We start from the raw sequence: 27,456 nt of genomic DNA on the forward strand, positions 1-27,456 counted from the left end.
GCCGGTGGCTATCACTTATCTCCACCATAGTCTACTGGCCCAGCTCTCCAGGCGGATGACATTCCCTCCCACCAGCCATATATGTGTATGTATATATGGTGCTGTGATGTGGCTATTGTCGATTACCGGTTGCAGCTCTATACCTGGAGTCTATGGTGATGAACATCGAACACGAGGTCAACTCTTGGCTACGAAGAGACCACCCGTGTCCTTCTTGCCGTGTCGGTATCATCTTCGATTGAATGTGGTATTAGGCGTCCTATCTTTAGCCTGCAACCTGGGTGGGGGCGACATCATGAACCTCGGCTAGGGATGCTTCATCACGCAGCGACGTCCAAACAATGCCAAGAACCTGCGGAAAGAGCGGATGGAAACGCGTCCTAAACGAGGAGATTCGGACCCACGGAAAAGCTTGCTTGATGATTGAGAAAACAAAATGAAAACCAGTGGCGAAAGGACTTCGCAAACGCTGCAGGTCAGCTGGCATGCCAACCGTTTGCAGTCACTTCCACAGGGCACATCACCGGAGGATACGAATCAATTGACCGATATAATTGACTTAGTATTGGTGAATATCTGACAATAACTTTCTCAAGCATGGAAAACCTCGATCGGATCGTCAATGATTACACCCACCCCACAACGGGGTCCTTGCACGCAGCAGCGTTCATTGCTGTGGACCAGTCTGGTATTTCAATACCCCTCAAGTTGATATTGATCGTGGCTCACTACGCAAGGAAACACTATCTACAGCAAGGCCGCTGGCCGGGCACATCCGGACGATAAAGATGAAGTGCCAATGGACTCCCTCTATTGGATTGCGTCCATGACGAAGCTGGTCACGGCTGTTGCTGTAGTGCAACTAGTCGAGAAAGGCATTCTGTCGCTGGATGACGACGTGCGTGAGCGCCTGCCGGAGCTCAAGGACATCCAGATCCTCCGTGGCATGGAACACGGTAGCTCCCGTCTAGGATAATTAAACAAATATACTCTTCTAACTGGCCAATATAGACGCATCTCGAGGACCAGCACGGCCAAAGCTTGATCCCGTTCAGGGGAAGTTGACACTGCGGTAACTGCACCAGCCCACTCGCTTGTATATCGACTCTGTCGGTGGTTTACTACTACCCCATCAGCGAGACTGACATCCAACCACCTAGTCAACTTCTATGCCACACCTCCGGGCTCGTCTACGACTCGACGTCGAAGCTCCTTCGACACTGGTCCCAATCCCAAGGCCGGACCGCGTACACCCTCAGCGGCAGCATGGTGAGCTACCAGCCACCCCCACTCGCAACGACGGAGGATCCTGACTACAACGACCTCGTCTCCAGGCCGGCTACCACCACCCGCTCCTTTTCGAGCCCGGCACCTCCTGGGGCTACGGCGGCGGCCTCGATTGGGCAGGCCAACTCGTGAGCCCTCCCACCCCCCCCTCTCCTTTCCACGATCACCAAAACCCCCCTAACAAAAAACACACAGATCGAGCGAACCACCAACTCCACCCTCGAAGACTACACGCAATCCCACATCTGGAGCAAACTAGGCGCCCAATCCACGACCTTCCACCCGGAACGGAAGACTCATCTCCCCGCACTCGTCCCAATGAAGTACCGCAACGGCATAACCTCAGCACCCAACGCAAAGAGATCACTCACCCTCGCCCAACCAGCGCAACACGCCCTCGGCGGCATCGGCCTCTTCAGCACTCCAACCGACTTCTCTAAACTCCTCGTCGCCATCCTCCAATCCAGCACCAGCTCCGCCCCCAACGACGCAGTCAGCCAACAGGGCCCGATACCAACCCCCCAACTCCTCACCAAATCCGGATTCGACTTCCTCTTCGGCCCCCAACTAGACGCCCAATGCCGACAAGCAATGCCCCGACCACTCGGCTCGCAGATGCGTCGCGTCCTCAACATCAAGGACATCAACGACGCCGCGCAAGCTGACCATGCCCTTGGAGGAACCATCACACTGACGGATATCCCCGGTCGACGACGAGCGGGGAGTATGAACTGGAGTGGATTGCCGAATATGCATTGGGTTTGTCTCTCCTTCTTGTACATTACATACATTCGTCCTAATACCCCCACAAACCTTACCCTAATGCAATACTACAATACTAATTAACACATACTCAAACTCAACAGTGGATCGACCCCAAATCAGGCATCGCCGCAGCGCTCTTCACTCAATTCATGCCGCCGACAGACGCGAGCGTTACGGACTTGTTGATTGAGCTGGAGCGGGCTCTTTACAGCGCTATTGCTGTGGAGGCGGAAACCGAGAAGAAGCCTTCCACGTCTGGGGTGGGTGATGTGAGTAATATGGCGAAGCTATAAATTAGGTCTTGCTTTTTATTGTCTCCCCCGCCTTTTTGTGTTTGTTTGTTTGCTTGTTTGCCGTCTGGACTAGGTACGATGTTGTGGGGTGGAAAGTGCAATACAAAGTGAGAAAAGTAGACAGCTACAGGCACTACAACAAGAACAATAAAAGGTAGAAAGATAGAAAATAAAACGTACGTCACATTCAAACTAAACCACACCTATACAAATATGTACTTCCCAACTTTGAGTAACGTCCCCATTCAAAAACGAAGAAAATACAAGACAATGTCCAATTCAACCTCACAACGAATCCATAGTGAGAAACCACTACAGCAAGATCATGCCGAGACCGGCCACCAGAGCCGTCACGGCGTAGGCACCCAGCTGCCAGCTACCAACGCGAACGGCGATGGGGCTGGCGGCGATGCCGGCGGCACCCTCGGAGCCGCTGGCGGTGGCGCCGCTGCCGTTGCCGCCGTCGGTGGGCGAGGACTTGACGGTGCCGGTGCCCTTGGGGCCGGCCTCCTTGAGCAGGCTGCTGCAGGAGCCGCCTTCCTTCTTGTCCTTGGTCTCGCCCTTACCCTTGAAGCCGCAGGCCTCGTCACTCTTGCCCTGGGCCTTGTAGTACTGGTCCATGACGAAGGAGAGCTGCTGGCGCGGGCTGCAGACGCTGTAGGCGCCGTACTTGCCCTTGCTGGGGTTGGCGTTGATGCCGGCGCAGACGTCGCCGTCGCTGCAGATGTAGCCGAAGACGCTGCCGAACTCCTTCTCCTTGACCGAGTCCTTGATCTGGCAGGAGAGCGACTGGACCATGCAGTCGCACAGGTCCGGGTTGGGCGGCGGGGGCAGCTCCTCGGCGGCCTCCCAGTCCTTGTTGACGGCCGGGCACTTGGCAGTGGCGGCGGCCTTGAGAGTGTAGTCTTCGCTCTTGACGCCCGAGGGGGTGGCCTTGGCCATCTGCTTGGAGAGGTAGGAGAAGTCGGCCTGGGTCTTGACCTTGTCGCCGTCGACGGAGACGAGGCCGTAGTCGTTGGCTTCCTGGAAGTACATGTAGACGATGCCGCCGCTCCAGACGTCATTCATCTTGGGGCCGAAGAGGACGGGGACGTCGGTGAACTTGCGGGGACGGGGGTCGATGCAGCCGTACTCGGAGAAGAAGGCGGGGACGGGGAAGTCCTTGAACTCCTTGGTACGCTCCTTGTAGCCCGAGGTATCGAAGGAGGAGTCGCCGCACCACTCGTAGATGTTGTAGCCGAACATGTCAATGTGGGCTTCCTCGTCACCGCAGACGAGGTAGTCGCGCAGGCCCTCGCGAATGCTGGCGTCGTCGTCGGTGGCATATCCGATGGCGAGCGACTCGCGGTGGCCCTTGGCCTTGACGTAGGCCTTCATGTCGCGCACGGCGGCCTTGACGAAGGCAATGGAGCCGGTGTTGTTCTTGTCGTTGGCGACCTCGTTACCGGCGAAGAAGCCGATGACATTGTCGTACTTGGCGAAGGCGTCGATGACGTCGGTGTAGCGCCTGTAGAGATCGACGTCCCACCGGGGGTCGCTGCGGATGATGGACTCGGAGGGGGAGGACAGATCGGTGATGAGGTAGATGCCGGCATCTGACAGGGCCTTCATACACTTGTCATGGTTGGCCTTGGGGTCCACGGCGTAGGTGCGAATGACGTTGGTGTTCAGCTGTTGCAGATAGGGGATGTCGCGTTCGCAGTCGGAATCATCCGAGAGAGGATCGACATAATCGTTGTTGGAGGAGGCCGATCCATTGGCCGAGTACTCCTCTGGAACCCATCACGTCAGTTGTCGTCCCGTTTGGTGCTCGGAGCACGGGAGAAGAGGGATGGGTCACATACGCTGATAGGCAACGCCACGAATGAAGCTACACGATCCCTGTCAGCGGGACGATCAGAGGGACTTTTTGTGGGGTTGATTGTCCGACTTACAATTCGGTGCCATTATTGGAGTAGAAGAATTTGTTTCCCTGCGCGAGTCAGCATGTTCTTGTGGACTTGCGACCGTGTTATATAGGGGGAAACCGCGCGTACCTTGGTGACGATGGGAGGCAAGTTGGCCGCCAGGGCGCGAGCCACCAGCAACGAGGCGCCAGACAAGGCGAGAGAGAGTTTCATTGTGAGAACTCCAGCAAGGAAATGATTGTTGGTGATCTACAACCACGGGTGGTTGATCAACTTTTGAGGATCTGCGGACCCAGTTTATCTCGAGACGGCAGAGATGACGAAAAGAGTAATGAGATGATGAGGAAGTGACAGGAGAGGGGAAGAACGAATGACAATATATTGAAAAGGGCAAAAAAAAAGAGCCGGAAAAACGAGGGAAAGAAAGGATGGAAGAGAGATGAAGAAGGAAGAGAGAGAGAAAGAAAGAGAGAGAGAAGAAGAAGAAGAGAAAAGGAGAAGAAGAAGAAGAAAAGAGAGGGGGATGGGGAGCCTGAGGAAGGGGGCTGCCATCCCTCTTTTGGGTAAGGCGCTGCATAATTCGTCCGCAGGATACGCCGGTTAGTTTAGGCTGACTCTTTTCTATATTTATCTTATTTTAGTTATTGATTCTCTTCTGTTTATGTATTTGATCTCTGGAATCCAAGGCTCGTCATCTGTTGGACGAGGACCGCGTTGTGTTCCCTCGTCCATCACACAGTCCAAATGGTCAAATAAATCCCCGATTCCACCAACGCATGAATACAGTTGTTGATTTCCACGCAGGGAGACCACGGTTCCTCTTACAATGGGAGTAAGCAGACCATCGTCTAGAGTAGTGGACCCACCGGGCGCAATCCAGGAACCAATCGATACCGGGTGTTCCAGATTGACATCCACCGTTTGATCTAATCTTAGTTAATATGAATCAGAAATCTCTGGGTTCAGCTCCTGGAGGACGAGATCACAACTGGTTGGCCAATGGACGATGGGCTAGTACCGCGGCACGAGATAGAGTGGCGCTGGGTTGAATATAGATCGAACCGTTGGTCTAGAAATTGGATCACCAATGAGGATGAGGATGCATCAAGGCACATTCTTAGATCCATGGGCGTTTATCCCATACACCAATTGGAGTCTCGGGCGGCAACTGGTGCCGGTTCGGCCATGATACCGTTGCCTTTGCTTTCTCGAGGCATCTGGGATCTAAATATGGATATAGACTTCTCAATCGGTTAGTATGGTCTCCTCATAGACAATGGCATCATGCTATCATCCCAAGGTGGATACTGGATATGCTCCAGCCACCGCCCTATCGTTCATATCAGCCGGATAAATCCACCCAGCAGCCACCAACGCGACCAACGCGACCAAACCACCGCGTATGCTTACCCATTGATAACTCGTGGTGGGGATATTCTGATATTGAACGACGCCGTGCTCAGCCACGTGCAGGGCCATCGTTCCCATCATCCGCCAGTTGTCATAAATAGTGCCGACCTGCAGCCCTCGAACTGCACGTTCTATTCTCTTCGTTCAAACTCATGCATTCGAGACAGGCCAGATGTAGTTAGTTTCACCATAATCCTAGTTTCTCAATAGTCAGTAAACATCGTACAGTTCGGGTTTCTAAAAGAAACGGTTCCCCATCAGGATCATGCTAAATAAACAATGATCACCAGAGGGGGGTAAATCAAGCTAACCCTACTATCCATGAACAGACAACAGTCCAACGATCAGACTTGACCAGTGCAGATGAAGAAGTAAGGAGTTGCCATGGGGGATATCATCCCTTCTTTCCCTCCACCACGACTACCTCGACCAACTCGATTGGGGCATGCAAGGGGATGGATGATCGAACGTTTGACTCCTCTCCCGGTAAGGTGCTTCTCCGTTGAATGGGATTGTAGACCAACCATTTCCACTGCCACGGATGATGACTGCGTGGGAATTTTCAGGAGTAAGCATAGAAGATTTCACCTCACTGTCTCTCTATATAGATATCTGTGGCGCAGTCTATATATCACCGCCACAATAGCACCAGCCACTATCCCCCAATTAGGAATAGTTCGTTTCCTCCATCTCAACCAACAACAACAACAACTTTCCAAACTACTACTACTACTACTACTACTACTACTACCACCACTACTACTACTACAACAACTACTACTACTACCACACCGTATTCTAGGCTTCTCCTTCATATTGGGCAGCCTCCACGTTTCACCATCGGAGCCAGAGTGGGTCTGGCGTCGGATGATACCGTACTCATCGGCAGGGTCCGTTCAGTCCGTCACTTTCTTCCGGACAAGGAAAAGGTTTCCTGATGGCTTCTTGATCATCCGACGGTGAGGTGGGAGATCTTCGTCGACACCCATTACCTCTCGACTTTCTCTGGGTCGTACAGTCCAATCTGCTGGTGTCTCTAGCACTACGAATGACTCCGGGAGTGGAATCGGTCAATCCACTTCATCAGGACTAGTGAGATCCGGTCTCTTGGCGCTAAACACAACTCGTCTCCTTAATATCATCGTCGGTCAATCAGATCCGTCCACCGGCGCCACACCACTGTAATGAAAAAGAACAATTTGAGTGTCCTCTGGTCAAAGGTCACGGCTATCGTCCTGTTGACTGGCTGGGTTGAATCTGGCTCGCATCGCTGGCCCCTGGAGCGGCGTTGGGGAGAATGCATATACAGTCATCCTCCGAGGTAATTAGCGGACATCCACTGATCTACACCTCTTGTGGCTGAGTTGGGTGAAGGAGGATGTCCCTTTCTTCCCCTGCAATATGCCTTTTTCCCTCCTTGCAAGACCGAATCTCACTCTTTTTCGTGCCTTCACGATCTTAATTTGATCTGTTCTTTGTTTTTGTTGTCTTATTTGATTTTTTTTTTTTTTATTATCCTTCTTGTCCCTCCCTATTTCCCAGGCCAATCTAATAGATATCCTCGGGACGTTTTCCTTTTGTTATTCAGTCACTCCCTTTTTTGTTGATTTTTAGTCCCTCCTTTTCACTCCCACTCCGTGTGTAGACATTCTTTTGATCGTGGACTGGAGACTGGAATTCGATCCCTCTCGTCGCGATCTTTCAACTCCGATCGTTTTCTGTCCTTTGTGTAACGAGCCAGTGGGATTGATTGTTTGTTTCTCCGAAGCTTGTCGTGATCAAGAGTCTTGGTATTTCTTGGACCGCATCTGAGGCTTAGCATTCAGACCCATCACTTCAGCCACACCATCTTTCGTCCTAGATTTTGAGGCTGACCATAGCCACCACGTCACCGTAAGTCTTCACTGTTGCTTTTACGAGCCGACGTGTCGGTGAAGCCCGTGTGCCTGTTTCGGGCGGGGAGAAAGAAAACTCTATATCTTCCAATATTTTGTTGGGCGCCTAGCGCACCGCCGTCAGTCGGCTGGTGGGGGGCCCTGTCAACGTGGCCATGGCCCGGTTCTACATAAATCATGCCCCGGCCAGTTGTGATTCTAACGTGACAATAGTTTGACGCGCACTGGTTGAAAATCGGTTTGAATATGCGTATGCTTCTCAACCCCTGGCTTATGGCCGTGCCAAGTCGCTAATCGGGTGACACGCAGATATCTACCGACGCCATGCCAGGAACCTGGCCTGGTATGACCAGGAAGGGGAGCCTGCCTCCCATAATCCGTTCAAGAAATTCCGTTCCCGTCCGCGACGAGGCAGCTCCATCCACCTCGAAAATCGACTGGCTCCCGTCCCCAGCGCGTCGCGCGAATTGCGCCTGTCCGATGATGAAGAGGCAGCGCCGCGCGGCATATCTGATGACCTGACGGATGCCGAGAATTCCCGCGGACTCCCGCCCCAGTCGTCCGGGACCGATCAGGTCAACCGCGTGCGCAGCCTCGAGAAGACGGGCGACGATCCGTCGATGCACAGCGCCGCGCCCATCAATGTGACCAATCGCGACTCCGGAAGCCACACCAAAGCCCGCAAGCGAACGCTCTTTGGCCGATCCAGTCCGGCCGAGGATGACGGGGCCAGTCAGAGAGACCAGCTGGAGGACTACCCGGACAAGCAAAAGTTCACCGCGGTGGGACAGTTCAAGGCCACCGTGCTGAATTCCTGGATCAATGTCTTGATGCTCGCCGCGCCGGCCGGAAGTAAGTTATCACCTAGGATCTGTGGAGCGGGCGGGTGTTGATGATTTTTAGTTGCCTTGAACTATGTGCATGCCAATCCGGTGGCCATCTTCGTGGTCAACTTTATCGCTATTGTGTATGTTCTTATTCAAATCACTTTCTCAGAATGGAGAGAGAAGCTGACAAGTTAGTCCCCTCGCGGCCATGCTAGGTTTTGCGACGGAAGAGATTGCGCTGCGGTGAGTCCATCCCTTCAAGGGCTTGGGCCCAGGCTAATGTTTGTAGGACCGGTGAAACCATCGGAGGTCTGCTGAATGCCTCGTTCGGGTAAGTCACTGTGCCCCAATTCGTGAAGTCAGTTGGTCTGACTTGAATAGAAACGCGGTGGAGCTGATCGTGGCAATCATCGCGCTGGTGGACGACGAGATCCTGATCGTGCAGACATCGCTGATCGGGAGTATGCTCTCCAACCTGCTGCTGGTGATGGGAATGTGCTTCTTCTTCGGAGGCCTCAACCGGCTGGAACAGCATTTCAACCCGATCGTGGCGCAGACGGCAGCCAGTCTGCTGTCGTTGGCGGTGGGCAGCTTGATCATCCCGACAGCGTTTCACTCGTGGGCGGGCAACCGCATGGATGGCGACAGCACCAACGACAGGCCAGATCACGGCATTACGCCGTTGTCGCGAGGTGCGATCCCCCTTTCCTACTGGCCTCTTGCGGCACTCCTGCTGACGGATTCCAGGGACGAGCGTGATTCTGCTAGTGGTGTACGGATGTTATCTGTTATTCCAGCTCAAGTCGCACACGGAGATCTACAACGCGCCGAGCCCCAAGGTGGAGAAGCGCCGCCGACGGGTGGAAGAGGGCGACGCGAGCCGGGGGATTGCGACGATCGGCAAGATGACGGCGACGATGGGGGGCCAGAACGCGCAGGACCTGGCGCTGAAGGACCCGGGCGATGAGCCGGAGGAGCCGCAGCTGCATATCTGGGTGGCGGTGCTGACGCTGGCGGTTTCGACGGCGCTGATCGCGCTGTGTGCGGAATACATGGTATTTTCCATCTTCTTCTTCCTCCGCTTCTATGTTATGTCTACGATACTAACCGATCAGGTGGATTCCATCGACGCCATCACGGAAGAGGGTAGCGGGATCTCGAAGACGTTTGTGGGACTGATCCTGCTGCCGATTGTGGGCAATGCGGCCGAGCACGCGACGGCGGTGACGGTGGCCTGCAAGGACAAGATGGATTTGGCAATTGGCGTGGCGGTGGGATCGAGCATGCAGATAGCGATGCTGGTGCTGCCGTTGATTGTGGTTATCGGATGGATTATGGGTATTCCCTCTTTTCCATTGGGTGGGATTACATGATGCTAACGATGGTACAGGCAAAGAAGACATGAATCTGTATTTCGACGGGTTCCAGATTATCCTGCTGTTTGTGTCTGTTTTACTGGTGAGTACGTCCAAAATTCGGGTTCGATATTATATACTAATGAAATAGGTCAACTATCTCATCGGAGACGGCAAGTCACATTGGCTGGAAGGAGTGCTGCTGATCATGATGTATGTGATCATCGCCCTGGCCGCGTGGTATGTCTCCGTCTCCTCATCCCGAAAGGCAGAACAGGAAGAACTAACCGAAGACAGGTTCTACCCCAACAAGACGGAAGCGATGCAGGGGGGTGGTTGATAATATATATATATACCCATATATATTAAATTGTCATTCTACTAGATACTACTGTCACAATAAATCAAATAATATCATACCAAATATCCTAATTCTCAATATCCAACCAAAAATAAATAACCGAAAAAAAAGTCCCACGGCCGACTCCCCGTGACAAGTCGGGACCGACCGTAGCCGAATCCCTCCCTCCCTCAATCTGGGCCGACCGATTCACGTGTTCATCTGACCTTCCCTTTCCTTACCCAGTAGTAAACCATTACCCACCGGTAGGAACTAAGCCCACTACGTACTAGACACTAGGCGAGTCCGGAGAAAAATGGACAGATAGATCGGCCCAACGGAGAAACAGGCCAATGGCGGGGGACGAAAAGGTCAGACCATCGGCGGGTAATAGTACCTTGGGCCGTCCCTGGTAGGGGTGTAGAGCGGGTAAGGACTAAGTCGTAGGGTGTCAGCGCGGACCACTCCGACCGCGGCCGAGAATATGCGTCTCAGTATTTACCTAGTAGGATTGGCCTAGTGGGAGGTAAGTCGTAAGTTAGTTGAGAGAGGAGAGAAGAGAGAAGAGGAACCGACGGAATCCGACCGATTCGGGGGGGGGTGAAGGTAGAGTGTGTATGGAGTGGGTAGCCGAGTACCGAGGCTACCCTGTTATATTATTTATGAATTATTGGTTTATTATTCTTACTCAGATGAGTGTGAGTGGAGAGGAGGATGATGTTTCGTCTAATTTAGTAGGATAGAGTTAGTTAGTTGGAAGGATAAGTAAGACAAGGATGGTGGAGAGCGTTAACCCCGGATTACCCCAGTTTTTATCATGGATATAGTTTTACTTGGTATGTATGTCTTCTCTCTCGCGCTCTGAGTGATGGAGGACAGTCGAAATATATCAACCATATATTATCTATCGATTGGCTATATCCTGTCTATTTATTCTATTGATTCTGGAGTGGTTGTACGGTATTGACGTATTGTACCGTATGATTGAGGCATCCGGTCATGTGTCTCCATCTATTATTGACATAAATCGAGTTCTCTATCTAGTTATATCTATCTATCTATCTCTATTGATATATTCATTTATATATTCATATATAGATAGATAGATAGATAGATAGAGATGTAAATCAATACATCTCGATCTAACCGATTTCCCGTCCATGTATACAGGACGAACTACACTTCTATCAGGTCTACAAGAATCCCTTGATTCTCTCCCCTAATACTTCTACTCTTTATATTTCTCTTCTCTCTCCATTTATCTCTACTCTATCCCATCGATACTCGATATTCCATCGGATCACATTCTCGGCACTCGGACTCAGGCACCCCCGCTAAACCCGGACCGGACTAACTCTGGTCGGGCCTCCGCAACTTCTTCCGATTCCCATCTTGTCCTTTCTCCAGTCTCTATACGGTGGATGGTTGATTTGATTCTTCATTGATCCTCCATTCCATCTGGTCTCTCTGGGGGTCTCTCCATTCATCGATTCTCCTCTTACCCAATCCGCCCGAACAATCCGGTCGGCCTCTCCCCCCGGACCGGTGCCCCGATCCTCCACTAAATTCCCCCACAACTCCGCTTCTTCCCGCATTGATCTTCTTTCGCTTTTCTCTTCACTTTCTTCTCTTACTTTTTCTCTTCCACTTTCTCACTTCGTCCCTCTTCCTTCTTCTTCCTGCTTCCTTCTTCCTTTTGTCACTTTCTGTTTACTCTCCTCTTGATCTCTTTTTACCTCTACCTCCTCTGGTCTACCGTCTACTCCCTCGGTCGTCCACCGACCCGACCGACCCAGTCCCACTCCCGACTCCGATTTGACCCTTCCCCAGTCTCCACCGACTATCATCGCGTTTTCTCTTCTGTTCCTCTTCTTTTTTTCTTTTCCTCTTCCCATTTTCTCCTCTTACCCTCTTGGTTTGGTTTGTTTTTCGACAAAAATAAACAAACAGTCAAAAAAGACAGGTCATACGACTCCCGGCCACTTTCCCCCCTTTTCCTGTAGGACGGACCTGTGTGTGTCCCGGCGCTGCGTTGTCCGGATTCCCGGCGCAATTGGTCGGACAAATATTGCACCCCAAATTTTAATTTTTTTTTTAAAACGGGAAAAGAAGAAACCATCTGGGAAAGGAAAAGGAAAGAATAAACAGACCACTCCCCTCATCGCAAGCCCCCGGGGCTGCTGCGTCCCCATCCTTTTCTCCGCTACGGCTACGCGCTTACCCACATCACCACCATGCGCTCCAGCATCGCGTGCGCCCGCTGCCGTCGCAGCAAGATCAAATGCGTCAATGCCGGCATCGACACCACCTGTCGCGCCTGTGAGTCCTCTGGTCGCGAGTGTGCTTACCCTACCCCCGCCATCGGAGGCGGCGCCGCCGCCGCCAAACGGGATCTCGCGGCCCTCGCCGATGGGGACGAGCGCAATGGCCACCCCGACTGGGAGAGCCCCAAGCGCCAGCGCTCGCGCAAGTCCGTCGGCCTCGCCGCCGCCGCCGCCAAGGAGGCCGCCGCCAAGGCTTCCCTCGACGCCCTCGACGCGCCCGTCCTGACCGTCAAGGTCTGGGAGGCCGTCTTCGACCTCTTCCAGTCCCACGCCGCGACCCTCCTGCCCTTCCTGCACCCCGCCTCCTTCCTGGCCCAGATCCGGCCCCTCGCCCACGGCGCTGGCCCCGCCCCGCGAGCCCCCGGGCGCCCACGCCCCCGCGCCGCCCCCGAACCCGCTGATCCCCCTCGGCGTCCTCGCGCTGACCGCCCGCTTTCACCCGACCCTCGTCGCCTACCATGCCCCCGCCGGCGCTGGCGCCGGCGCCGGGCCCCCGACCCCCTCGTCGCCTCCGAGGTTTACGCGACCGCCCTGCGCGCCCGTCTGGCGGGCGTCGACGGCTCCAGTCTCGCCGTCCCCGACCTCACCCGCGTCCAGGCCCTGCTCATGCTCGCCCTGCACGAGTGGGGCATGTGTCGCGGCAAGAGCGCCTGGCTCTATGTCGGCATGGCCATCCGCCTCGCCCAGGCCCTGGGCCTCCCCTGGGAGCTCGAGCAGGACGGCGTCGCCCCCGCCGCGCCCGCCCCGCTCCAGATGGAGGCGGAGCTGTTCGGCCTGCCCCGTCGGGCGCCCCCGGCGCGTGAGCCCACCGCCGACGACATCATCGCCCAGGAGACCAAGCGTCGCACCTTCTGGGCCTGCTTCCTCCTCGACCGCTGCCTCAGCTCCGGCCGGTATCGCCCCCGCATGATCCGCGTCCGCGAGCTGGGCATCCAGCTGCCCAGCGACAACGCCTTCGCCTTCGGGGAGCGCGTCCGCACCGCCCGCCTGGGGGAGCCCCCGCCCGTCGGCCCCCCAGCTTCGGCGCCCCCGGCGCCCCCGTCATCCCCAGCCTCCGGCAGAGCCTCGGCGGCTTCGCGGACGACCCGCGGCCCGGTCCCGCGTCGGATGCGCACCACCCCCCGTCCGCCTGGTCGCCCGTCGCCCGCCGCGCCGACGCCGCCGCCGCCGCCGCCACGGCCGCCGCCACCGACGACGAGGGCATCGACCGCTGGGAGGTCGGTGCCGAGGAGTCCGTGCTCGGCCGCGTCATCCGCATCGTCCGTCTCTGGGGCAGCATCGCCCAGTGGTCGTGCGCCGGCGGCCGTCGCACCGAGCCGGTCGCCCCCTGGCACCCGGAGTCGCGCTTCGCCCACCTGCGCACCCGCCTCGCCGAGTTCCAGGACGGCCTGGCCCGGAACCTGCAGTACTCGTCCCGCAACACCGAGACCCACATCATGTACCGCCACAGCCTGGCCCCCTACACCGTCATGCACGTCGTCTACTTCCTGTCCGTCATCGTCCTGCACCGCGCCTACATCCCCTTCCTGCCCGTCCACTGCCCCGGTCCCGTCGGGCCCCTCGACGAGCCGGGCGCCGTCGCGACCGACCCGACCACCGCCGGCGGGCCCGACGGGTTCTGGCGCGACAGTGCCCGCGAGCTCTTCGGCGCCGCCCGTCGCATGATGGACCTGGTCCTCACCTGCCAGGAGCGCGGCGTCCTGGTGGAGAACCCGCTCGTCGGCTTCGCCGTCTACCATGCCGCCTTCGTCAGTGTCTACGCCGCGCACTTCCCGCACATGGACCCCGACGGGGCCCTGCGCCCGCCACCCCGCTCCCCGACGCCCCCGGACGCCCCCGCGCCGCGGTCGCCCCCTCCCCGGCCCGCCAGATGCTCGACCTCCTGCGCCGGATGCGCCCCCGCCTTCGCATGGCTCGCGGCTGGTTCCGCACCGTGAACCGTCTCCACAGCTACTTCGCCAAGGTCCGTCGCGACGTCCGCCGCCACACCCGTCGCCCGGATGGGGGCCTTGCCGCCGACGACGCCGGTCCCGACGGCCGGCCCGTGCGCGAGGGCGGTGCCGGTGGAGGCCTCGACGAGTTCCGCCTGATCGAGAAGCTGTTCCTCGACTTTGGTACCATCGAGGATCAGCTGCCGGAGACGGGGTCCGATGCCAGCGGGGATGGGGGTCCCGTCGTTGCCGCCACCACTGCCCTGCCCGCGGTCCCTCCTGGCCCCTTAGGGAGCGACCGCGCCACCAACCCCAGCGATGCCGGCAGCTCCGTCGCCCGCAGCGAGACCGGAGACGCCGGCGAGGAGCCGTCCGCGGACGGTGGTATCCCCCCCAGCGGGCGACGCGAGTCATGGGTGCCCGTCAACAGCCCCGGCCTGCCGCCACGAGGGCCCGACGGGGACCGACGGCCCAGCCTGCCGCTGCCCACCACCAGCCGGTCACTGCAGTCCCAGTCCCCCTTCTCCCTCCCCGCCCTGCCCCCACCCCCGCCCCCGCCGGTCCCGGCTGACACGCCGCTCTACGGACATCCGTCGCCCACGCTGCCGTCCATCGGGACCGCCAGCTCTCAAGCGCCCCGCCTGCAACCGCTCAACTCATGGTTGCCCCCGCGGGGACCGCCGCCACCGTACGCCCAGTCGCTGCCGCCGATCAGCGCCACCACCGCCCACGGGCTTCCGCTGCTGCCGCCGCCTGGCGCGGTGGGAGGGCCGGGTGGGTCCTCGCCGGGGACCGACGGGTGGGACAGTCTCGCGCCGCCGCCGGGACTGTGGTCGACTAGTCTCGGTGGGGAAGATGTGTTGGCCTTCCTGGAAGGGTGTGATTATGACCAGCTGCCCAGTCCGACGGCGTCGGAACTCGGGCTGCCGACGGGGTGGTTGAGTACCGTGTGGACTGAATTTGCGCGGTAGTTTTCTACTCCTTCTTTCGTTGGTGTTCTTTCGCCCGCGTTCGGTCTTCGTTGAGAGGCCTGCGGCGTCTGTACGAGTATCGACTGTCAGTCAGCCTATCAGCATTACGATCTGATATGGGTATGGATATGGACATGGGTATAGGATATTGGATCTGTCCGGGTGGACACTTGTCTCCCAGGGCCAATCAAAATCAAAACAGAAAAAGAAAACAAAAAAAAAAAAAGGCCACGGAGGATCTATCTGCTCGGGTTCTTTGTTCTGGGTTGTGTATTTGCTTGCTGCACGTTCTGGGCGCATGCTGTGTGGAGGGATTCCCAGGGCTTGTCTTGCGATTCTGAGCGGGCGTTATATTTACTCTTCTTATTACTTTGCTTTACTCTAGCTACCATGAGTGGTTGATATATGAGATTATGAGCTAGCTTACTCTATTCTATTGTACTCTGTATCTAGATCTGGTATGCTATGCTATGCTATGCTATGCAGTATAACGTAAATGACATAATAGCGATAACAGTCACGTGCCCACCCACCAATCACAACGCATCGCATTCGGACTCACCTCGGCCTCCATCGTCATCATCTCATCCCACCATCTACCTACTACCAACTTCTCTCACTTCTCAACGATTCACCCCTTCCTAACCGCTCAATCCAATCCAACACACCTCAACAATGAAACCACAATGAAATAGTATTACAAACAACAATGTCCGAAACCACCTACCCCTACGACACAGGCCTCGTGCGCGAACTGCTCAAACACAAGCGCAAAGCCCGGGGTATCCGGTCCTGCTTTCCGTGTCGCCATCGCAAGGTGCGCTGTGATGGGCAGGTTCCGTGTGGGAGCTGTGTGAGGCGGAGTCATCCGGAGCTGTGTCAGGTTCCGACGGGGTTGGGTTCTGGGGGTAGCGCTGGGAGTGGTAGTGGTGGGGGTCCAGAGCAGGTTTCGCCGGGGAGTACGGGGACTGCTGGGTCTGTCCGGGGGGAGCCGAGTCTTGAGGTTTTGTATGTCAATACCCCTACATGTCATGTATATGAGTGTGTGAACTAACGAATGGATAGAAACGACCAACCACTACCACTACCACTACCACTACCACAACCAGACCCCCACACCAACACGCTCATATCCCGCCTCGAGAAAATAGAAGACCAAATCTCCTCCCTAAAAGCCGACCTCCGCTCCGCACCCCCACCCCCCTCCACAGCCGGCACAACAAACACCAGCCCCCAATCCCTCCCGGACCCCCCAAGCCAAGGCCACTCCCAACGACCGCACGCAACAGGCAAATCCCCCGGCCGCTACTTCGTCGAAGACGCCACAGGCGCAACCATCTTCCTAGGAAGCCACTCCGACACGCCGCTCACGCTGGGATGTCGACGGGCGAGTGCGACGGGGGATGCGATGATCCACGACGCCATGATGGATCAGTTTGTGCCGCGTGCTTATCCGTTTACGAATCTTTGGGGGCCGGATGCCAGTGCTAGGGAGGTTTGTGAGACGTTGCCGGAGGATGGGGATGTTATTCGGTACGTCTTTCTTTCCAGTCCCTGATGGATGGATACAGTGGTTGGAGTCGCGGGGATCAACCTATATGACCAGCCAGCTGACGACAGAGTAGATACTGGCAAGCCTACCAAACAACATCCTACCCCTTCTACCCCGCCCTCGTCACAATCGACCAATTCGGCCCGGCCCTCTTCTCATTCCTGGACCGGCGCGCCGCACCACAAAGCGGGCTATGGCAGACGGAGGAGCCGCACCCGTCGTGGCTGGCGCTGCTGTTCGCTGTGTTGGCGTGCGGTGTGCAGTTCTCGGATGATCCGATCAAGGAGAGGGATTTACGGTCAAAGGTGTTGAGTATGTCTCTTCTCTCCCCCTCTCTCTCTTGTTCTTGTCATTAATCAAGACAGTCTGCTCCGCCTTCCAGTGTCTGCGCATGTCGAACTTCTTCAACCAGACGGATTTGGATCAGATTCAGGCGATGGCGCTAATTGGGCATTGTCAGAGGAATAATTTGGATACTAACAGTGCTTGGATATTGATGGGTGTGTTTCTTCCCCAGGATGGATGGACAATGGATGGATGGAGCTGACTGTGTAGGGGCCACTATGCGACTGGCGCAGAGTATTGGGCTGCATGAGCCGTCTCTGTCTTCACCACCTGCTGAGCAGTATCAGCGGAATCGATTATGGTATCCCTTCCCACCCTCTATCTCTTCCTCTATCTCCCCCTGCTCCCCCAATCAAGTACTAATAATCCAGGTGGACCCTCATCTGGCAAGACACCTTCCTCTCATTCACCTACGACCGCCCCTCCAGCTCCATAACAATGAACTGCCCCATCCCCTACACCCCCCACACAAACGGGCTCACCTTCTCCGAATCCATCTTCACAATCTGCTCCATCCTCCGCGACCGCACCCGCCAAGACCTCTCCACCTCCACGACCACCACAGACCCCACGCAAAGCGCCCTCGACGCCAAACGCCAACTCGAATCCCTCCGCGACTCCGTCGCCCCCTCCCTCCGCTCCAAATCCCACTGCCAATCCCTCCAAGACCACCTCGAGCGCCTCGCCCTCAACATCCACCTCGGCTACGCCATCTCCCGCCTCACCCGCGTCTACATGGGCTCCTCACTCTCCAACGACCCAGAGTCCGACTCAGAGACCATCCCCCCCGCCGTCGCAGCAGACGCCATCCACCAAGCAATGCAGGTCATCGAGAACTTCCTCGACCTGCACCGCTTCTCAGCGAGCGTGTGTCGGTCGTGGGCGTTCGTGCATAACGCTGTCAGCTGCGCGATCTCCCTGCGCGGGTTGACCGCGCGGGTGCGTGTGCCTGTGGCCGGGCTGCAGGGGCAAGACCCTGACATGCTTGTGAGGCGGCTCGTGGCTGTGCTCGAGAAGGAGGAGAAGGAGTCCGAGTGGTGTGACGCTGATACGAATGTTAGGTATTTTGGGCCGTATTCGAGGGCGTTGAAGGCGCTGAGGGAGGTTTATCGGTGATTTTACTTGAACCGGTGGACGTGTACGATTATAACAGCTGTGATGCCGTTTGATGTTTCGGGTTTGAAGCGAAGAAGAAAGAAAAAAAATATATATACAGATTATCTGTCTATCGAGTATCTATCAAGACTCTATCTGTCAACTAATCCATCAGGGATCCCAAACTATCAAACAACCCAAGCATCCAAAAGCTCCATCCATCAAAACCAACCGATCAAACCCGTCTCTTAGCACGCACATAAAAGTTCAACGGCCGAATAAGCTGAAACTCAGGATCATAATCAATAGCCTCCAAGCCCTCCCTCACAAACTCATACCGACTGACCAACTCACTCAACAAGATCTTCACCTCCAGCAGCGCAAAATTAAACCCGATACAGCCTCTCGGCCCCGTCGCAAACGGGATATAAGCGCACCGATGCCGCCCCTTCACCTCCTCGGAGTCCCAGCGGTCGGGGTCGAAGCGGAACGGATCGCGCCAGACGGATGGGTTGGTGTGGATGGCGTACAGCGCGGGGATGATCACGCTGTCTGGCGGGAGGCGGTAGCCGCCGGGGAGGACGACGTCTGTCTTGGTGGTGCGGCCGGGCTGGAAGGACGCGTTGTGCAGGCGTTGCGTCTCTTTGACGAATTTGTCGAGGTAGGGCATGCTGTGGGCGAGGTCGGGGTCCCACGTCGTCTCGTTGCGCTTGTTGTTGGTGGGATCCACGATGCCGTACTCTTGCAGCTCCTGGTACAGTCTGTCTTGCGTGCCTTCGTACGTGACGAGGCAGTAGATCAGCCAGGAGAGCAGCGCGGAGGTGGTGGTGAAGCCCGCGCCGTTGACGATCAGCATGTTGGCGAGGATGAGGCCGCGCGGGAAGTGCTCGCCCTTGTCGTCGACAGCCCGCAGCAGGTAGTCCACGACGCAGGAGGCCTCGAGGGCGGCTTCCGCCATGGGGAGATCGCCGGTTGTGCCGGCGGCCTCGCGGGAAGCCTCCACGTCGTCGATGGCCTCCTGCAGCTGGGAGTAGATGGTGTGCTGGACCTGGCGCAGCTTGGCGGGGTCGCCCCAGGGGAGATGGCGGTACCATTCGCCGCGGGCGGTGATCTTCTTGTTGAGCGAGAGGAGGGTGGCGGTGTTGGTGACGAGCGGGTGGAGCGGGGCGTCGACGGCGTCGAAGTGGCCGAAGTCCTTGCCGAACGAGAAGTGGCCGATTGTCTGCGACGCGAGCTTCACCATGAACTGGTAGACGTTGAAGGATTCGTCGCGGGCGTCGAGCTCGTCGAAGACGGGGAGGGCCTTGCGCGCGCAGTCCTGCATGACGGAGGTGTAGTGGCGGACTGCGCGGGGGCCCATGGCGGGGGGCAGGTACTTGTGGGCGAGGCGCCAGTTCTCGGTCTCGGTGTCGCCGATGAAGATGGCGGTGTTGTCTTTGACGCCGAAGAGGGGGTGGCTGGGGTTGATGTTCTTGGTCATGTAGGCGGATTCGGCGAGCGCGATGGCTGCGACTTGCGGGCTGTCGGTTAGGTAGGTTGTTTTGCCCATGTTGGTTGTTTTGATGACGGGGCCGTATTTCCGGAAGAGCCGGTAGTGGTTGCCCAGGTGGTCGGGGAAGATCTCGTAGTAGCTGCCTACGAGGGGGAGGCCGGGGGCCCTTGGGGGGATTGCACGGCGTTGCCATCGATGCGGAGGCCGATGGGGTGGGTAGTGGATGCGGTGATGATGTCGGAGGGGGAGGTGAGGGTGTCGGTTTCGGTGTGGAAGGAGATGCCTGATGGGTTAGTATAGGCTCAATTGAGGAGAAGATTGATATCATACCAGTTGGCTGCGCGACGTGGAAGACGATGCCCACCGCGCGCTGCAGATCTTCAAACTTCCAGCGCGCATCGACGTCCACCGATTGCGCCGTGGCGATATCGTCGCCGACGAGGTAGAACTGACACGACATGATGAGTTCTGTGATTATTGTCTGGCAGTGTTTAGGATGTGACAACGACGTACCGGCACTTTTATATTACATCTCGGATGTCCATCCGTCCATTGATCATCCCGAACATGATTCGATTTCGGCCTCCGAGGCTCGGGCGAAGTTCGCCCGACTCGGCATCCCGGATCGACGGGTGGATCGGGATGCGGGTCGGGATGGGTCTGGATAAAACGACAAGGAACGTCCAGATTATAAATAATACGCTGTCCGGTCGTTGGTGTGTATTCGGAAGGGTTTGGAATTCAGCAACACTCACCGTCGGTATGTCGTCGTTTACTTTGGAACAGGTCCAGCAGCACTGCAAGCCGGACGATGTCTGGATTGTGCTTCACAATAAGGGTTAGTCTCTTTCCTGGATGTGCCATAGTGGCTGACAGCTAATCCCGATAGTCTACGATGTGACCAAGTATCTGGAGGACCATCCTGGTGGAAGCGCCGTGCTCATCGAGGTGGCTGGCACGGATGCCACTGAGGCCTTTGAGGAGATCGGCCACTCGGACGAAGCGCGCGAGCAGCTCGAGCCGTTCTACGTGGGCGACCTACCGGCAGAGGTACTTCACCCGATCTTCATACAGCGATATCAATGGCTAACAGATGATAGGAACACGCCGAGTCCATCGAGGTCTACCGTCCCAACTACGAACAAGTCTCGCAGACAGCCGTCATCAACGTCAAGCCCGCCTCCTCTCCAAGCCTCCTCCCCACCCTCCTCAAACTCGGCCTCGCCGGCGCAGCCAGCACCGCCGCCTTCGCCGCCTACCAACAAGGCTACACATTCTCTCGTCTAGCGCAAGCCCTCCCCTCCCTCGCAGGGTCCCTCAGCGCGCCCTCCGACCGGTCCACCTCGCGCCAGTTCTGGGCCGGCGCAGGCATCGCCAGCACGCTGCAATTCAGCCTCACAGTCGCCCTCGGCATGTGGGCCTCCACCAAGCTCGACGTGCAAGAAGAGTTCACGCACTACGCACCGCGCCGACGCACCCAAACCGCACGCCTCCACCGCCTGCCCCGCTCATCCGTCCCCCTCCAGCGCGCGAAAGTCCTCGACGCCCGCCAATGGCGCTCTTTCCCGCTCGCGCAAAAGACAGAAGTCGCTCCCAACGTGTATCTCCTCGTCTTCTCGCTCCCGCAGTCAGACGACATCCTCGGCCTGCCCACCGGCCAGCACGTCGCTCTGCGCGCCACCACCGCCTCCGGCCAGACCGTCACGAGATCCTACACACCCGTCTCCAACAACCGCGACGCAGGACGCATCGAGCTGCTCATCAAGACCTACCCCAACGGCGCCATGACGCAGCACCTCGCCCAAATGCAAGTCGGCCAGACGATCGACATGCGCGGGCCCAAGGGCGCAATGCAGTACTCCAGCCAGTACGCGCCTCACATCGGCATGATCGCCGGCGGAACGGGCATCACACCCATGTACCAGCTCATTCGCGCGATCTGCGAAGATCCATCCGACACGACGCAGGTGTCGCTGCTGTACGCGAATAACACGGAGGCAGATATCTTGCTGCGGAAGGAGCTGGATGCGTTTGCGGCGGAGAATCCGGGCAAGTTCCGGGTGAGGTATGTGCTCTCGCGCGCCGACGAGAGCTGGACTGGTGAGAGGGGTTTCGTGTCTGCCGAGATGATTGAGAGGTTTTTGGCGCCTGTTGCTGCTGAGAATAAGGTGTTGCTTTGTGGGCCGCCGCCGATGGTGGGGGCTTTGAAGAAAGCATTGGGGGGGTTGGGGTGGACTATGCCGGGGGCTGTTGCGAAAGCAGGAGATCAGGTTTTCCTTTTCTAGATTACTTTCTTTTTTCGGGTTTATAGAGTGAGCGATGGAATATTACATTATTATAGTATATTTTTATATCTTGAATAGACTGTAGACGAGGTTGTTATTCGGGGGTATTGGTCTGGTATAGAGAGCTACTACCACACAAGCAAAGCCTCTCTCGGCAGCCATCAAACCAAGTACTATATCCACAATATACCAGCTTGCCGCTATGCAAGCTGAATCAGAATAGCTTCCGCCTGACGCAACGACACCTCCACAGCCCCTCCATGTCGAACAACCGCTTTCTCCTTTCGTATCTTGCCCACCGGCTCACCAGATTCCAGATCCAGACTCACCCCCGACACATCGACCTCGCTCTTTGCATTTGTCCCCGGGCCCTGGAGTCTGATGAACTGCAACTTTGTACCTGACGGCCAGGACGTTTGAACGCGGACGTCTCTGGTCGGACGATGTCCCGGAGACACAGACGTGCTGTCGGTGGCGGACAATGTGGACGGGTTAGAGAGACCGACGCTGGCGTTCCACACGCCCATGTCTATGAAGACCAGCTTCTCGAGCCCCAAGTGCTTGTGCTTGTGCTTGCCCTCGCCGAAGATAGCGTATCCGCTAAAGTCGGAGGCGTTGGCCGAGGGCAGCGCGCTGATCTGTTGGGGTTTGTTGTCCTTGGTAGCCAGGACATGCGCCAGGAAAAGATGCGAGTAAACGTTGGCCCGAACACCAGCTGTCAAGCTCTCACCCTCATACTCATACGCCAGCGGAGTGAACGCCGAGTATTCGCTCTGGTGGCCCAGGTGGAAGTACACCTGCTCGATACCCATGCTAGCCGCAGTCAAGACATAATCCGTCGTCCAGAGCGCCGCGCCAAAGGTGTCGCTGATGCCGCTTTGCCCGCTGCACGACGCGGAATTTGTCTCTCCCAGGATGAGCGGAGCACGGGCCTTTTCAGCTGCCTCCTGCTGGGGGATGAATTGCGACACGTTCGTCCAGACTACTTGATGGTTCGACAGGAGGTCCAGGGACAGTCTCGCCCGACGGACTTCATCGCAGGTGGACTGGGGATACAGATGCACCGCGTACCCCTTGATGATCTCCGGATCGACGAGACCCGCCTTGGTGGCGTTTATAATGTCAAAGTCGTCGATCTCGTCGTGTTGGTCCGGCACCCAGGGGGGATCCGCGAACACCGCCGCCTGGAATAACGGCTGATGACTCGCTTGTTTATAGAACTCCGACGCGAGGATCTGCCCCGTCAGACGCTTCCACTGGCGCGTATACTCGCTCGTTCCCCAACTATCATCCCTCCACCCTTTATTAATATAGTGATCGATCTCATTCCCCAACTCAAACAACGCAAGCGACTCGCCCAGCGCCTCCATCGCGGCAGCAGCCTCCTGCATCGCGTTCACCCACGCATGGGACTCATTGCGCAGGTTGAGTGTATAGATGAAATCCGTCCCAGGCGGGAAATACTCCGTCCAACCGCGGAACCAGTCGTCGCGGATCTTCAGCACCTCGACGGTGGTGTCGTTCGGTTCGGCGACCGAGGGCGCGTCCAGGTCCGGGACGAATAGTGTCTGGTCGGCGACGTTGCCCCGACGCGGATGGGCGGCGCCACGCCGATGATGTCTGCGATTGTTTTTAGGACTGTGCTGGCGATGGTGCTTTGTAGGTATGGGCTCAGCGAGGACGGTTCGATTGAGTATCCGTATGCGTCTGGTCGGAGCACAGCGCGAGAGATATTGGAGGGGACGGTCACTGTTGAGAAGGCTAGTGTCTGTCCTGCGGTGAGGAGTGAGGCGATTGTCGTGAGTCGAGGCATTGTGTAGGATGCCTTGTTGTGCTATCTGGCGATATGTGATGCATATTGGGGGTCATCGCGCGTGCTTTATATAGTCACGGGCTGGACGGCTTCCCCCGTGTGGGGTGAGGGTTCGTTATATCCATGTCGCGTTGGTATAGCCCGATTAACAGCTCTACGACTGATTGAACACGGAATGATTTTCTCCAGTGGAGTCGATCCGGACCCTGCTCCGATGCGGGGTTGCGTCTAGGGTTGGGCGATATGATATCACTGATATAGCCCAGCCGGAACAACTCACGGAAGTAATTTGACCGCGAGAGGGGAATGAGGCCATGATCGACAGGCTTGTTCCTGGCGTTCAGTTAGTTATCCTCCGTGAGGAAGACGCGGTCTGTATCTATTTAGACCAAGTCTAGACTTATTCGGACTGGAAAGATCTATATCATGTTGATATAGTCTATGTTAAATAAGGCTATATGTAAATATCGAACTGTTCTTCTCATAGAAAACACATGTGCTTTCATTTAGTCTATTACCAGTAGCTATTTCTAGTATTAAGTTTCTTCTGATAGTATAATCTATAATCTTGGAAATCTCAACATGAGCATAATCCATAAGCAGCACCTTATCACGGTAACTAAACACTGGAACAGTTAGTAAAATGTCGAAGTAGCTAAGACCTTAGCTAGACTCAGTGGTGGATACTATGATATAAAATACAATAGTTCTACAAAAGAGCTTCTTGATGATACCGTATCATCACTAGGATATAATTTCTTGTGGGAAAAATCACCACTCGGTTACAAAAGATATCTAGACACTTTTGAGCACTTGTGGATCACTTTGATACACTGTCTGATTTCCGACATATTTAGTTGTCCCCAGGGCAGCATCACCCCATGCAAAATACACAGTGGAGAAAAACCATTCGAGAAGGGACGATCAGATATACAAGACATGTAGATACTGATATAGATGTATGATTGTATAGACAGTTCCATATCTAGAATATACCATGGAAATAGATAATCATCTAGTAGTAACAACCAAGTATAAAAGTAGGGAGGTAGTATACACTATTGAATATCCATATCCACCAATATACGGAACCCCCCTCGGAATTGGCATCCAAACAAGCTCTCCAAACTACCCAACACTAACCATCCTTATCCTCCTAGCTTTTCCTCTACCAACCTGTCAGACCCACAGTGGAGACCATCAAAGACGTGCCGAGTTCCAAGTTCCCAACGTGGTTCACTCCGAAATACATCCGAAGCTCTCCGCTCCGAGTCCGTCCCGATTCCTTTCCTTTCCTTTCCTTGCTTTCTTTCTCCAGTGGCTCCAGTGCTCCACGGATGGGTCGGTTTCTCCTGGAGGGATGGGTGGATGGATTCGGGTATCGGCATTGCTTTTTTGGTGACTTGGAGAGGGAGGCGGTATTCTGGTTTATCTATATATAATATATGTACCTTCTATTAGTATTGTATTATATATGTGATGCCTGTATAATCTGACTACGCATCGTTTACCTACTACTTACATATACTTATTATACCTACCCTTATATACGTCTACGTCTACTATACTATAATGACCCGTCCAGTCGTCGTCCTCGGCGCGGGCGTCCTCGGCCGACGCATCGCCTCCGTCTTCCTAGCAGGCGGCTACGACGTGCACACGAGAGATCCCAGCGAAGCAGCCCTAACAGCAGCGAAGGAGTACGCCGCCGAGAACATCGGCTCCTTCACGGCGCTCACACCCGCCCAGCCGAAGCCGCAACCGGGCACCCACCGCGTGTACACAGACATCGCATCCGCCGTGCAAGATGCGTGGCTCGTCGTCGAAGCCGTCCCCGAGCAGCTCCCGCTGAAGATCGCCACGTTTGCGGAAGTCCACGCCGCCGCGCCGGCGGACTGCATCATCGCGAGCAACAGCAGCTCGTTCAAGTCGCGGTTGATGATCGCGGAGTTGCCGCGTGAGCGCGCTCAGCGTGTGCTCAACATGCATTTCACGATGCCGCCGGCGATTCGCACCGTTGAGCTGATGACGTCTGGCGAGACGGACGAGGCGCTGTTCCCGTTGTTGACGGATGTGTTGGCCAGCTGTGGCGTGCTTCCTGTGACGGCGCGCCGTGAGTCCACGGGCTTCATTTTCAACCGCCTGTGGGCGGCGATTAAGCGCGAGATTATGATGATCCTCGCTGAGGATGTCAGCTCGGCGGCGGAGATCGATCTCCTGTGGGAGAATATGTTCCAGCTCCCGACGAGCTTGCCGCCGTGTAAGCTGATGGATCAGATCGGGCTGGATACGGTGGCGTTCATTGAGGATAACTATGTTGGTGAGAGGGGGTTGGATACCACGTTGACAGTGGATTGGCTGCGCGAGAAGTATATCAAGCCGGGAAAGCTAGGCAAGAAGAGTGAATTGGGAGGGTTGTATCCTGCTTCTTCTCCTGCTTCTTCCTCCTCTTCCGAGTCGGCTGGGGCTTCGACTCGCCCCTCGACTGCGTCATCCGCGCCGGAGAACGACGGAAAGAAAGAATTGCTTGTCCTGGACGTCGGCCTGGGCTCCAACAACGCCGACCTCAGCGCCATCCCGACAGCAGGCCGCATCCTGCGCTTCGACACCGCATCGCGCACGATGACGCCCGTCGTGACAGGCCAGTCCCTCCCCGACGGGATCGACGTTGCGCGGGGAGCCGGACGGATGTTCTGGACGAACATGGGGCGATCGACGTCCACATGCGACGGCAGCGTGCACTCGGCGCGCCTAGACGGCAGCGACGTGCAGACGATCATCCCGCCCGCGGCGGTGCACACGCCGAAGCAGCTGGTGGTGGACGAGACGACGTCGCGGGTGTACTTCTGCGACCGGGAAGGGATGGGGGTGCACCGGGTGCGGTTCGACGGGACGGAGCACGAGACGATCGTGAAGACCGGGTGCGCGACGCAGAATAAGGGCGAGATGACGCGGTGGTGTGTGGGGATTGCGCTGGACGCGGAGCGCGGGCTGGTCTACTGGACGCAGAAGGGGCCCAGCAAGGGTGGTCAGGGCCGGATCTTCCGTGCGCCGGTGGATGTGCCCGCTGGGCGGACGGCTGAGGATCGTGATGATATCGAGCTTGTGCTGGATGGGCTGCCTGAGCCGATTGATTTGGAGTTGGATGCTGCTGGGGAGACGCTGTATTGGACGGATCGGGGGGAGCATCCTGTGGGGTGTTCGCTGAACCGGGTGGTTGTTGCGGGGGATGGTGGCGTGGAGGGCCGACGGGGGAAGAAGGAGATTCTGGCGCGACAGTTCCATGAGCCCATTGGCTTGAAGCGCGATGCGTCCGGGGATGCGGTGTATGTGGTGGATCTGGGAGGATGTGTGTATCGGGTGAAGGATGGGAAGAAGGAGAAGTTGTGGCAGGATGATGCTTGCTATACGGGGGTGTGTTTTGCTTAACTTGCCATCTAATAGATAGAGGTATACACTTATTCATATTATACAAATGTACAAATATAACAATATAAATAAATATAGAAATACAGATCAAAAAAAAAAGATCCTTCCAACAGAGTGAACACTGGGGAAAGAAAAAAGAA

General features: G+C 56.4%; 10 protein-coding genes across 10 annotated transcripts; 6 read left to right on the forward strand and 4 right to left on the reverse strand.

The window, feature by feature from the left end:
• Positions 1 to 597: 597 nt before the first annotated feature.
• Positions 598 to 2,345, forward strand: P168DRAFT_328088 (serine hydrolase domain-containing protein; the record flags this gene model as incomplete). The annotated part of the gene is made up of 7 exons (XM_024841313.1): positions 598 to 688; positions 738 to 956; positions 1,012 to 1,072; positions 1,161 to 1,269; positions 1,335 to 1,415; positions 1,483 to 2,046; positions 2,154 to 2,345. 7 exons carry the CDS (start codon positions 598 to 600, stop codon positions 2,343 to 2,345), a joined length of 1,317 nt encoding a protein of 438 aa, XP_024691579.1.
• Positions 2,346 to 2,355: 10 nt separating this feature from the next.
• Positions 2,356 to 4,465, reverse strand: P168DRAFT_305363 (glycoside hydrolase family 72 protein; the record flags this gene model as incomplete). Its single annotated transcript, XM_024838923.1, has 4 exons — positions 2,356 to 4,117; positions 4,190 to 4,215; positions 4,280 to 4,317; positions 4,382 to 4,465. The coding sequence occupies 4 exons, from the start codon at positions 4,463 to 4,465 to the stop codon at positions 2,658 to 2,660; spliced, it is 1,608 nt and encodes a 535-aa protein (XP_024691580.1). The 3' UTR covers positions 2,356 to 2,657.
• Positions 4,466 to 5,493: 1,028 nt separating this feature from the next.
• On the reverse strand, positions 5,494 to 5,863 carry P168DRAFT_291167 (uncharacterized protein). Its single transcript, XM_024837358.1, has one exon. It carries the CDS (start codon positions 5,729 to 5,731, stop codon positions 5,543 to 5,545), a length of 189 nt encoding a protein of 62 aa, XP_024691581.1. The 5' UTR covers positions 5,732 to 5,863; the 3' UTR covers positions 5,494 to 5,542.
• Positions 5,864 to 7,734: 1,871 nt separating this feature from the next.
• On the forward strand, positions 7,735 to 10,079 carry P168DRAFT_297891 (sodium/calcium transporter; the record flags this gene model as incomplete). The annotated part of the gene is made up of 11 exons (XM_024838216.1): positions 7,735 to 7,760; positions 7,889 to 8,409; positions 8,461 to 8,524; positions 8,580 to 8,627; positions 8,674 to 8,715; positions 8,766 to 9,076; positions 9,132 to 9,439; positions 9,500 to 9,722; positions 9,775 to 9,842; positions 9,891 to 9,979; positions 10,037 to 10,079. The coding sequence occupies 11 exons, from the start codon at positions 7,735 to 7,737 to the stop codon at positions 10,077 to 10,079; spliced, it is 1,743 nt and encodes a 580-aa protein (XP_024691582.1).
• Positions 10,080 to 12,313: 2,234 nt separating this feature from the next.
• Positions 12,314 to 15,305, forward strand: P168DRAFT_297892 (putative C6 transcription factor; the record flags this gene model as incomplete). The annotated part of the gene is made up of 3 exons (XM_024838217.1): positions 12,314 to 13,408; positions 13,465 to 14,151; positions 14,274 to 15,305. The coding sequence occupies 3 exons, from the start codon at positions 12,314 to 12,316 to the stop codon at positions 15,303 to 15,305; spliced, it is 2,814 nt and encodes a 937-aa protein (XP_024691583.1).
• A 593-nt stretch (positions 15,306 to 15,898) lies between these two features.
• On the forward strand, positions 15,899 to 18,501 carry P168DRAFT_175217 (Zn(II)2Cys6 transcription factor). The gene is made up of 6 exons (XM_024832916.1): positions 15,899 to 16,313; positions 16,371 to 16,838; positions 16,931 to 17,169; positions 17,223 to 17,357; positions 17,413 to 17,503; positions 17,574 to 18,501. Exons 1-6 carry the CDS (start codon positions 16,015 to 16,017, stop codon positions 18,316 to 18,318), a joined length of 1,977 nt encoding a protein of 658 aa, XP_024691584.1. The 5' UTR covers positions 15,899 to 16,014; the 3' UTR covers positions 18,319 to 18,501.
• Positions 18,502 to 18,532: 31 nt separating this feature from the next.
• On the reverse strand, positions 18,533 to 20,249 carry P168DRAFT_282777 (cytochrome P450; the record flags this gene model as incomplete). Its single annotated transcript, XM_024835999.1, has 2 exons — positions 18,533 to 19,932; positions 20,120 to 20,249. The coding sequence occupies 2 exons, from the start codon at positions 20,247 to 20,249 to the stop codon at positions 18,533 to 18,535; spliced, it is 1,530 nt and encodes a 509-aa protein (XP_024691585.1).
• Positions 20,250 to 20,551: 302 nt separating this feature from the next.
• P168DRAFT_282778 (putative cytochrome B5) lies at positions 20,552 to 22,074 on the forward strand (the record flags this gene model as incomplete). The annotated part of the gene is made up of 3 exons (XM_024836000.1): positions 20,552 to 20,627; positions 20,679 to 20,839; positions 20,890 to 22,074. 3 exons carry the CDS (start codon positions 20,552 to 20,554, stop codon positions 22,072 to 22,074), a joined length of 1,422 nt encoding a protein of 473 aa, XP_024691586.1.
• A 200-nt stretch (positions 22,075 to 22,274) lies between these two features.
• P168DRAFT_311547 (glycosyl hydrolase family 79 C-terminal domain-containing protein) lies at positions 22,275 to 23,887 on the reverse strand (the record flags this gene model as incomplete). The annotated part of the gene is made up of 2 exons (XM_024839511.1): positions 22,275 to 23,642; positions 23,684 to 23,887. 2 exons carry the CDS (start codon positions 23,885 to 23,887, stop codon positions 22,275 to 22,277), a joined length of 1,572 nt encoding a protein of 523 aa, XP_024691587.1.
• A 1,406-nt stretch (positions 23,888 to 25,293) lies between these two features.
• P168DRAFT_305369 (3-hydroxyacyl-CoA dehyrogenase) lies at positions 25,294 to 27,335 on the forward strand (the record flags this gene model as incomplete). The annotated part of the gene is made up of 2 exons (XM_024838924.1): positions 25,294 to 27,213; positions 27,332 to 27,335. Exons 1-2 carry the CDS (start codon positions 25,460 to 25,462, stop codon positions 27,333 to 27,335), a joined length of 1,758 nt encoding a protein of 585 aa, XP_024691588.1. The 5' UTR covers positions 25,294 to 25,459.
• Positions 27,336 to 27,456: the final 121 nt, after the last annotated feature.

This window comes from Aspergillus campestris, assembly GCF_002847485.1.
Source record: "Aspergillus campestris IBT 28561 chromosome Unknown P168scaffold_8, whole genome shotgun sequence".
Classification (NCBI taxonomy): domain Eukaryota; kingdom Fungi; phylum Ascomycota; class Eurotiomycetes; order Eurotiales; family Aspergillaceae; genus Aspergillus; species Aspergillus campestris.